At 35.7% G+C, this 11,944-nt stretch overlaps 1 protein-coding gene across 1 annotated transcript; it reads left to right on the forward strand.

Annotated features, from left to right (window-relative positions):
• The first annotated feature begins 3,904 nt into the window (after window positions 1-3,904).
• On the forward strand, window positions 3,905-5,243 carry LOC131176701 (proline-rich receptor-like protein kinase PERK9). Its single transcript, XM_058141780.1, has 3 exons — window positions 3,905-4,426; window positions 4,940-5,014; window positions 5,163-5,243. The coding sequence occupies exons 1-3, from the start codon at window positions 3,905-3,907 to the stop codon at window positions 5,241-5,243; spliced, it is 678 nt and encodes a 225-aa protein (XP_057997763.1).
• Window positions 5,244-11,944: the final 6,701 nt, after the last annotated feature.

Genomic DNA, 11,944 nt, shown 5'->3' on the forward strand with positions numbered 1-11,944 from the left:
GGTTATACCATTGATGATATTAAAGGAATACATCCTTCTGTGTGCATGCATAGAATTTTGTTGGAAAATGACCATAAAGCCTCTCGAGAATCACAAAGGAGATTGAATCCAAACATGAAAGAGGTTGTGAAAAAGGAGATCTTGAAATTGCTTGATGCAGGTATCATTTACCCTGTTTCGGCGACAATTGGGTAAGTCGATTCATGTTGTACCTCAGACAGGGGGCATCACAGTAGTGAAAAATGAAAATGATGAACTAATACCTACAAGAACTGTAACTGGATGGAGAATGTGTATAGACTATAGGAAATTGAATAAGGCAACTAGAAAGGACCATTTTCCATTACCATTTATAGATCAAATGCTTGAGAGACTAGCTCATCATTCTTATTTTTGCTACTTGGATGGCTATTCAGGGTTCTTTGGATCCTATTCACCCAGATGATCAGGATAAAACTACCTTCACATGTCCTTATGGTACCTTTGCATATCGAAGGATGCCATTTGGACTATGTAATGCGCATGATACATTCCAAAGATGTTTGATGTCTTTATTTTTTTACTTGTTTGTGTGTATTTTGGAATTGTTCATGGATGTTTTTTGTGTGTATGGTAAATCTTTTGATGAATGCTTATCTAACTTGTCTAAGGTTTTGCGAGAGATGTGAAGAGTTCAATTTAGTTTTGAATTGGGAAAAGTGCCACTTTATGGTACAAGAAGGAATTGTTTTGGGACATCTTGTGTCAAAGCGAGGGTATTGAGGTGGATAAATCAAAGGTAGAAGTTATTGAGAAAATGCCACCCCAACATACGTGAAGGGAGTGAGGAGTTTCTTGGGGCATCTTTGGATTTTATAGGAGATTCATCAAGGATTTCTCTAAGATTTCTAAACCTCTTACCAATTTATTGAGTAAAGATGTGGAATTTAATTTTGATATTAAGCTGTATGAATGCTTTTGCGGGATAAAGGAAGCTTTGATATCTGCTCCTATTATGCAACCACCCATTGGTCATTACCTTTTGAGCTAATGTGCGATGCTAGTGATTATGCCATTGGGGCTGTTTTGGGACAAAGGAAAGATAAGAAGGTGTATGCAATATACTATGCAAGTAGGACCTTAGATGATGCTCAAATAAATTACTCTACTACGGAGAAAGAGTTTTTGGCGGTAGTATTTGCATGAGACAAATTCAGTCCTATCTTGTGGGATCTAAGGTCATAGTATACACAGATCATGCATATCAAGTATCTCCTTGAGAAAAAGAGGCTAAACCTAGATTGATAAGGTGGGTGCTACTCCTTCAAGAGTTTGACTTGGAAATTAAAGATAAGAAAGGAGTAGAAAATGTGGTAGCGGATCATCTATCTAGATTGAGGCAAGAACAAGGAGACAATGCAGGAAAAGAACCCCAATAGATGATTATTTTCTGATGAGCAAGCTGTTAGTAATCATGAATGCAAAACCACCTTGGTATGCAGATTTTGTGAACTATCTAGTGTGTGGAATCCTTCCACTGATTTAACATGGCGCAAAAGAAGAAATTTCTTTTTGATGTGAAGGATTATGATTGGGAGGAACCATTTTTGTTCAAGAAATGTGGAGATGGGCTGATTAGAAGATGTTTAGCTGATGAAGAGATAGGGAATGTTATCAAAGATTGCCATTCTTCACTTTATGGGGGTCATATGAGTATGACAAAGACTGCAGAAAAAGTTCTTCAAGCAGGGTTCTTTTGGCCACACATGTTTAAGGATGTGAGGAAGTTTGTAAATGCATGTGATAGATGTCAAAGGATGGGTAATATCTCAAAGAGAGATGAAATGCCCCTCCAAAATATATTGGAAGTGGAACTATTTGATGTGTGGGGCATTGATTTCATGGGACCTTTTCCATCGTCCTTGGGACACAAATACATTTTAGTTGGAGTAGATTATGTGAGCAAATGGGTTGAAGCTATACCATCTCCAACTAATGATGTAAGAGTTGTGATTAAATTCCTTAAAAAGTTCATTTTTACAAGATTTGGAACTCCACGTGCCATTATAAGTGATGGAGGTTCTCATTTTTGCAACCATCAATTCGAAAGATTATTGCAAAAATATGGTGTGAAGCATAAGGTTGCAACACCCTACCATCCACAAACTAGTGGTCAAGTGGAGATCTCCAATAGAGAGCTGAAAAGGATTCTTGAGAAAACAGTGAATTGTTCGAGGAAAGATTGGTCAATAAAGTTAGATGATGCTCTTTGGGCCTATAGAACAGCCTTTAAAACCCCTATCGGAACTACCCCATTTAGATTGGTTTATGGGAAGGCTTGTCATTTACCTTTGGAGTTGGAGCATAGAGCATATTGGGCCATAAGGACACTGAACTTTGACTTAAAAACTGCAGGAGAAAAAGAATCTGCAACTAAATGAACTTGAGGAGCTTAGATTGGATGCTTATGAAAATGCCAAGCTTTACAAGGAAAGAACTAAGAGATGGCATGATAAGCATATTAGGAGGAAAGAATTTCAAGAAGGTGATGTTGTTCTCCTATACAATTCTAGGTTAAGGTTATTTCCAGGAAAATTGAAGTCAAGATGGTGGGGCCCTACCTTTGTTATAAAAGTATACCCCTATGGAGTTGTTGAGATAGGCAATGAGACCTCGGGGACTTTCAAAGTTAATGGCGAGATTAAAACATTATATTGTTGGAGAACCCACGCAAAAGTTTGTAGAGGTTTCATGGCTTGGTTCTCGATCGAGGATACATAGGAGAATTGGAGTGGAAGGTCAAGCTTAAGACCTTAAAAAGCGCTTCTTGGGAGGCAACCCAAGCGTATCCTTTATAGTTCATTAATTTTCCATTTCATTTTCATTTCAGTTTTACCCTCATAAAACTCAAAAGTGACATTTGTTTATCTTTTGTAGGTCATTCATGAAGATGGAGCAAGTTTACACTTGTGGCAAAAACAAAGAATTGAAAAGAAGCAAGTATAAGCAAAATTGCACTTTATGCTGCGATTCTGTGAAACGATAACACCTTTAAACTTGTGCTAAATTGTTGATATTGCAATATACTTGATAGCACATGTTTGATTTTGTGTTTTGTGTGAATTCTGTGAAATGCAACTTGAATGAGAATCAATTTTGATATTTAGGACTGATGAGAGCTTATTTGAAGTGCAAAAATAGTGTTTGTTAAGTTTTACCTTTTAGTGTATATATAATTTTGTAGTCTGATAGGAATTTGCATGCTTTTGTTTAGAATTCTTTGCTAATTTTTGGTCTATGATTTTAGTTCTTGTATATGCTCTGTTCATCTTTGCTAAAAGGTCAATTTCTACATTTTATCGCAATTCTTGGTTGATTGGAACTTGTCTAAAATCTTTGAAAATATGCTTTTGGTATAAGTTTAGAAAGGAGACCATTTCATTGAATGTGCAAAAGGGTAGTCACAATTGGTGCCTAAAATGAACAATGATTGTAAAAAGCTAAATGAACATGTGTTATGCTTACTAAGTTTATGAGAGAGATGAACTTAAATCCCTCAATTTTATGGTGTTTGTGTGTATTTGGTAATTGCTGAGGGTTACAATAGCATTCCATAGCTTTTGGACTGATTTTGGTAAGCAAAACCACAATTTTGCCCAAAACCTGCCGAAACTTGCTGATGACATTGCTTGTCAAGCAAAGTCTTAAGCAAATTCTGCTGAACCTTATGCCTAACCCTAAGCATGGCCCAAAATACCACATGTCTACCCCACAATTTAAAATGCCCGGACTTGCCAATTTTCCAAAAACCTCGCCAACACTCCCGATAAACCTCGTCGACTTCCTTCCTCACGCCATTTTTTCCGGCAATTTTTACAGGAAGCCGAAAGGTTTCCTCCTTTTCATTAAAATGGTAAGAACCAAAATGTGGTCCTCTCACAAACCCAAACTCAGTGGACTTCGACATTCTGTCAAATCTAAAATGGGTATTCCATCCTCATTACCCACAAACCCTAACTTGACCCGATCGCCATTACCTCAGTCCCCACCACCACAAACGCCACCACTACCACAATCGCCACCACCTCCGTCACCGCCACCACCCCAAGCCAAATACCGCCTATCATTTCGCCTACTCCCCTCTCGCGCAATCAAGAGCCACAAAATGAAACACCAATTCCGACACCCATTCCCCGAACTGCGCCGACCCAAACAAAAACAAAAGGCAAAACAAAAAGGGCGCAGTAGACTCAAAGAAACCCCTGTCGAAAAAGCAGCAGTACCCTCTGTCCCTTTCGACTTAAACTCTCCACCTCAGTCCTCTGAACCAGTTAGCAAAAGGACCAGGTCTTCCTCGCAAACCCCAGCACCAGCGGTCCAAACACCAGTAACCCAGTCTCCCTTACACTCTCCAGCACCTGCGTCATCTGCAGATACTATTGAGGAGGTAATTTCTCCATTACCTTGGGCTTTTAGGGATATGGGTATGAAAAAGGCCTATGAGAAATTAGTTTCTAAAACAATTTTGGCAAACAAGTATATGGATGAGCAGATTTTGAAAGAATTAGGCATTTATGACTCTGTATTTGCCTATTTGAATGCTGTTAGCTGGACTGACTTTGCTAAAATTAGGGAACCAGTGTACAAAGATCTAACCCTGGAATTTTTGAGTTCCCTAAGGTTGAGTTTCAAACCAACAGTGCCTGAACATAAAGATATGATATATTTTCGATGTGCTGGAATTGATAGGGAGTTAGACATGGGTGCTATGAATGCAATTTTTGGTTTTCGAGATTAGGTATAAAAACATTGAGTGGCGACAAGCTGTTTATGACCTGTTCAATTGGAAGGATATTACACCTTTTGGAGGTTATTATAGGCAGAGGACTGCAAAAGCCTCTAGGATAGTTGACCATGTATTGAAATACCTCCATAGGTTCATTACTTACCTTTGTTTTAGGAAGGGGACACGATACTTGATATTGTGGGTCTTTGGGATTTGTTTCTCTTGTGGTGCATGAAGGAGAGAAAACAAGTAAGTACTGACCCATTTCATAGCTACTCATTGGCACCAAATTGTCACAAAGCATACTAATGGTAGTATTGTTTTTGGGGGGGTTATATCTGCTTTTGCAAAATGATTTAGCTTTGATGATATTTTATATAAATTCTTTGCGATTTAGGGAATCATATATAAACGACACAATGTTGTCTTGCATATGGATGTTTGTGAGAAAATAGGCCATACCTATACTCTGTTATAGCGGCACCACGATACCCAGTCGCAAACCCCACCACTTTTGCACCAGTGAACCACAACCAACCTCTACCCCACGGTTTTCAATGGACATTTTATCCATCTTAAAATCCTTGGAATCCGAATAACAAATTTCCTTTGTCCAACAATCTGATCCCTAACCTGATACCACAGAAAAACTTGCTTCCTAGAAAAACTTATAAAAAAAAATTGAAGCCATGGGTCAGGAGCAGGATAACCAAAAGAACAATCTACAAAAGAAACATAAAAAGAGATAATTATCTCTTAAAAAGAAAGCAAGCAACATCAACTTCAAATCTTTGGAGCTTTACAACAAAGCGGCCCAATCCTACAACAATTTATATCATTGGGGCCAAGCCATGTTTCAAGAAATGAAAGACTTATGAGAAAACTTGAAGCCTTACGAAACTTGGATCACAATGAACCAAGCTGCGGAACACAGGCGGACCACGATGCAAACAACAAAGGCTTGATAGCAGAACTTGATCAGTAGCAGCAGTTTTAATTTCTGTTTTAAGTTTATTTTTGTAATTTGTTTATTTTAATTTTCAAACTTTGGTCATGGTTGTAATACTTTGGTACTTAGTTTTTATTATTATCTCTGCACTTCTTTCCTTTAGTTTACTTTATTTTATTTTATCTTCTGATATGGACATAAACACTCTGTGAATGTTTCTTGGTTTAATTTTTGATTTAACTGTTACATTTTATTTCTTTACACTCTTTCATTTTCTTGAACATTATTTTAGCACTTTATCTTTTCTTCAATCCTAATTTTGTTGACATTGATGAGTTGCACGAATTTTCTTTGAGCCGCAACTGTTCCACATCAGTTGGAGGTAACAGTTTCCCTTACACCAGTTAAGCTTATGGTATGTTACCAATGCTTATGCTTTCGCTTTACCCTACGCAACAGGTTAAGCAACATCTTAAGCAGTGTAAACTCATACATTTGGGATACTTTTTCACATTTTTCTCTCTAAAGCTTCATTGTTAATATCATTTTGAACTAATTTTGGAATTCTTGAGCTTATATTGATTTAATCCCCAATTGTATAAATTTCAATAATTGAGTAATTCTCACAATTTTGCCCATCTTTGCATTCATTTTAAACATTGAGGACAATGTTTCATTTGAGTTTGGGGGTGAGGGCAAAATTTTTGCAAAATTTTTAAAATTTTCTTTTATTCATTTATTGCATTTCATTCATCCATATATAGATAATCCATACACTTATACATAAACCACACACATGTCTATACTCATACACATACATTTGCATATAGTTTTCATATATATTACATTTAGTTTTAATTCGATTTATGCATTCATTTTAGGATCATGCATATCATAAAAATAAATTTTTACCTTGTCCTTGGAGGATAGAGAATTGCTTTGAAGAGCAATTGAGCTTACTTTTAGAAGGGTTTGATGGATTGAAAGTTCTAGATAGGTGCAAAGTTATTAGATTCTTGCTTTAGTTTATATCTTCTTAGCCAAGGGCCACCCAATCAATTGCATTGACTTTGAGTGCTTAGAGAAAACTCTAAAGTGAGAAGTAGCTAATTGATGTCTCACCAATCCTAGAACAATCTTCCTAAACCTTTCAAGGCGAAATCATAGCATACGCTTGAAAAAGAAATGATCTAGGCATTCTTTGAATTTTAAACCCATATTTTAGCCTTAGCCAACCTCACTTAAAAATTTCCCTTTGGAACCAATTTGAGCCTACATTTATCCCTTTTATTCCTTTGGAACCCACATTACTACCTAGCCATAAACTCAAATACTTACCTACCCTCCATGAGAATAATTCTTTGAGTGATAGATACACATAAAAAAAATAAATAAAAAAATATATATATATAACAATTAGTTGGGAGAAGTGGCCAAAGTAAAAAAGCTAGCAAATTCAATTATGGTATGTAAAGTAATTCACCACCCAAGTACACAAAGAAATGAGTTTGGGGGTGAATTGAAAGGGACAATTGTAATTCAAAGTCAATATCATTTATATAGTCCCTCTAAAAGCTTCAAAAGTATATGCTAGCATTGGTGAATAGTTGTAAAGTTCTTTCTTCCCAAATTTCCTTCAAAAAAAAAAAAAAAACAATAAAAAAAAAATGAATGAAATTGTGTCTTGATCTTTTAATAATTTGATTATTCTCATATTTTGTTACCTTTATCCTTTCTTGTTAGCCACATTATCACCCCCTTAGCCCCATTACGACCCTTGAAAGTCCTTTTGATCTTTTGATGGTGTTTTGCTACATTAGTGGAGATTGGAATAGGAGAATTGCCTATGGGATTGTGATATCATTAATCCATTCATTTACTTCCATCATTATTTGAGATACTTTAGCTTATGGATTACCCTATAGTCTATTTATGCATGATTATTCTTTGTGATTGATCGGTTTGGGCTTGATGATATTGATAATTGACCCAAGGCTAAGCGGTGATAACTTTAGTAAGGATTGAATTCTTTGCACCTTGAAAGTGGGTATATGGTTTTGTTGGTGGCTAAAGGTAAGCTTGAGAGTTTGGATAAGTAATTTTCATGAATTTAAGGTAAGGTACCCCAAATTGCATTATTTGTTTTTAATTTGCTTGAGGACAAGCAAAGGTTTGAGTTTGGGGGAATTTGTTACACTCATTTCATATAGGCATTTTAGGGTAGTTTTGCATCCATTTTTCCCTTATATTTTAGTATATTTTATGTTTTTAGCTTTATTTTAGCTTATTTGTTAAATTTAAATACTTTATATGTGATTTTTGTAATTTTGTTGTTTTTGATAGGATTTTGTGGCAAATCGAAGATCAATGAGTGCAATAGGAAGTGATTTGAAGAAATTTGGAGTTCTTTAAGCATGGAGGAAAGTTAAAGAAATCAAACCTTGAAAAAGCAAACCAGCCGAAATTTGCTTGAGGCTTTGCTTAAGGTCATGCTTAGGGTAAAGTGACAATGCTTAAGGTGCAACACAAGTCAAGCATGAGCAGAAAAGTCCATTTTACTATAGGTCTGCCGAGATTTCTTTGAAAGGTCCAGCAACCTTAGCGACAGTGCGACCAGGCTAAATTTGCTAAGAAGTCGCTTAGTGTTAAGCCGAACCCTAAGCAGAATGCCCAGAACGTGAATAGTGCTGCTGACTTGGATAATTTTACACCTCATTTCCTATCCACTCCTTGTCTTTTATTTACTTTTAGGGTAACTTTTAGGGACCATATAAATTCATCATTTCCTTATTTTTGTAAAGGAGGAAGAGAGGGAAAACAAAAAGGAAAGAAAAATATATAGAAAGAGGGAGAGAAGACGCCATTCTCTAGGAAGAGGAGGCTGTGCCACGAGTTTTGAGCTCGAGAACCAGAGACCTTGGTTCTTCCACACAGGTTTTCCCATTTGATCCTTTTATCATGTTTTTCTTTATTCTTCCATCTATATTTCTTGTAAATACCATCATGAGTGAGTAATTTCTTTGGATTTGAGTTGGGAAATATGTTTTAGATTAATTTGTGGATTTGGATTGGGTATTTCCTTATTTTACATAAATATGAGTTTTGATTCCTTCCTTGTGTGCTTGATTTACTTGCCTAATGTTGGTACCCATTGGGTATTGTGTTAATCTTTGATTGAAGGACCGAAAGGTGAAAGTCATTGATAGTTAATCAAGGATTGGAACTTAAAATCACCTAGATTTAGAAATAAACTAGGACTTTAAGAGGAATTAATTATTGGTTACAAAACTTAATTGGTTTTAAAGTAATCAAATACATACGAAAGTAGGTTTGGTTATTTTAGAATACACTTTGGTATGCTTGAAAAAGATATTAAAGGGATTTAGAATCAATTTCCTTCAAATTCTATTTTTCCCTAAAAAATTGGAATGCCCAAGACAAATCCCAATTAATTTATGCATAAACCCCCAACTCTGGAATCACTTTTACCATAATTAGACTTTCGTTTAAATTACCCATTGTTAATTTTAGTTTAATTGCGAACTAGAATTAGAATTTATTTGTTTGCTCTTTACCCATTTCAATTAGATTAATCAATTTACCTTGCTCATTTATATTTACCATTTATTCATTAATCATTAGCCCAAATAATCGCTTCATTCATAGTTTAGTAATCAAACAGCAAATCCTCGTGGGAATGATACTTGATTCATCACTTTATTACTTGAGACGACCCGTATACTTGCGGATAAGTCACATCAATATGCCGGGCAATAAAGGAAAAGAAGTAGCTTTGATTGAATCTTCTTCTACTGGAAAGTCCAACAAAAAGAAGGGCAATAAGAAAAAGAAATCTTAGATTCCTAGTCCTTACAAGAAAATAGCTAAACAGAAAGGGAAGACTAAAGCTGATGGAGGCAAAGGAAAGTGTTTTCACTGCCAGAAGGATGGGCACTGGAAAAGGAACTGCCTAGAGTATCTTGCTTCTCTGAAGGATAAGAAGGATAAACCTTCGGAAGGTATGTCTATATCTTGTTATTTAGATTCTGATGATACTCATAGTTCATCTACAGCTTGGGTTTTAGATACTGTTGCCAGTTCTCACATTTCTTATGATATGCAGGAACTAGCAAATAGTAGCAGCTTGCATTCTCGAGATGTTAGAGTCCGGATTGGCAATGGCTCAACTGTTGAAACTTTAGCCATAGGATCTAAATCTTTTTACATATTTGGACATGTTATGTGTTTGGATAATATTTTATATGTACCTAATGCTTTTAAGAACATAATTTCTATATCTAGTTTGACTAGAAATGGCTATAAATTTCAGTTCACATATGATATTTGCAATATTTATTTTGGAAATAAATATGTTGGTTCGGGTTATATGAATCATGGTCTTTATTATTTGGATAATAATGACAAACACAAAATGAATGTAAGTGATCTAAATGAATGCAATGCCATGGTGAAAATCAACTCAAGTTCAAAATATATTTGGAACTTAAGGTTAGGTCATGTTACAGAAGATAGGATTGCAAAACTGGAGAAAATAGAGATTCTATCCTCATTAGGCTTTGAGCCTACTCCAACTTGTAAATCTTGCCTTCAGGGCAAAATGACTAGATCACCCTTTGTTGGACAAGGGCTAAGAGCTGAAAATATTTGGAGCTCATACATAGTGATGTATGTGGTCCATTTAAGGAAATGGCTAGAGGTGGTTTTCATTACTTTATTACCTTTACTGATGATAAATCAAGATTTGGGGATTTGCATTTGATGAAATACAAACATGAATCCTTTGAAAAGTTCAAAGAATTTAAATCTGAAGTAGAAAATCAAACAGGAAAGAGTATTAAAACTCTTCAATCAGATCGTGGAGGTGAATATTTGAGTATTGAATTTGATGAATACTTGAGAGAGCATGGCATTACTTCCCAGCTGACTCCTCTAGGAACATCACAACTGAATGGTGTATCTGAAAGGAGAAATCGTACCCTATTGGATATGGTACATAGTATGATGAGCTATACTGATATGCCAATCTCTTTTTGGGGATTTGCATTAGAATGAGCTTTGTATATTCTGAATAGGATTCCATCAAAATCAGTTTCTTCCGCACCTTATGAGATATGGCATGAAAGAAAACCAAGTCTTAAGCATGTTAAGATTTGGGGTTGTCCAACTTATATCAAAAAGCTAAACACTGATAAATTGGAAACCAGATCAGAAAATGATCGATTTGTTGGATATCCAAAAGATAATTTTGGATACAATTTTTATTTGCCTACATCACAAAAGGTTGTGATAAGTAGAGATGCCACATTTCTTAAATAACATTTTGTTCAAGAAAGAGGCAAAGGAAGACAAATAGAGTTAGAATTGGAGAATTCTGACCAACCAACAGATTATATGGATATAGATCTATCTAGTCAACCTACACCTATTGATATAACATCTACAGCTGTTCCTTGTAGAACAACCAGGGTATCTCACCCACTAGTGAGATATGGTTTCCTTCATGAAGAAGAACAAGAGTTGTCTATTCATGAAGAAGCAGATCATGGAGATGATCCACTTACCTATGAAGAAGCTATATCAGATATAGACTCTTCAGAATGGATTGATGCTATGAAATTCGAAATTGATTCCATGTATAAGAATCAAGTTTGGGATCTTGTTGACCGACCTGAAGGTATTGTACCTATAGGGAACAAATGGGTTTTCAAGAAGAAAATTGGTTTTGATGGAAAGGTAGAGACCTATAAGGCAAGGCTAGTAACGAAAGGGTTTCGCCAAAGGTAAGGAATCGACTATGAGGAGACTTTCTCGCCTGTTGCTATGCTTAAATCAATTAGGATTCTATTAGCAATAGCTGCATACTATGATTATGAGATTTGGCAAATGGATATCAAAATAGCTTTTCTCAATGGATACATTGAAGAAAACATTTTCATGGAATAACCTAGGAGTTTTGAATCCCAAGATGGTTCCAAGGTATGCAAGCTAAAGCGATCCATTTATGGGTTTAAAAAAGCTTCGAGGAGTTAGAACATCCGTTTTGATGAAGCCATTAAGTCATTTGATTTTATCAAAAATGAGGAAGAGCCATGTGTATATAAGAAGGTTAGTGATAGTGCTGTCACTTTCCTTGTCTTATATGTGGATGACATTTTGTTGATGAGCAATGACACAGGTATGTTGATAACTGTAAAGGTATGATTGTCAAA

The sequence above is a fragment of the Hevea brasiliensis genome, unplaced genomic scaffold, assembly GCF_030052815.1.
Source record: "Hevea brasiliensis isolate MT/VB/25A 57/8 unplaced genomic scaffold, ASM3005281v1 Scaf227, whole genome shotgun sequence".
NCBI classification, from domain to species: Eukaryota; Viridiplantae; Streptophyta; class Magnoliopsida; order Malpighiales; family Euphorbiaceae; genus Hevea; species Hevea brasiliensis.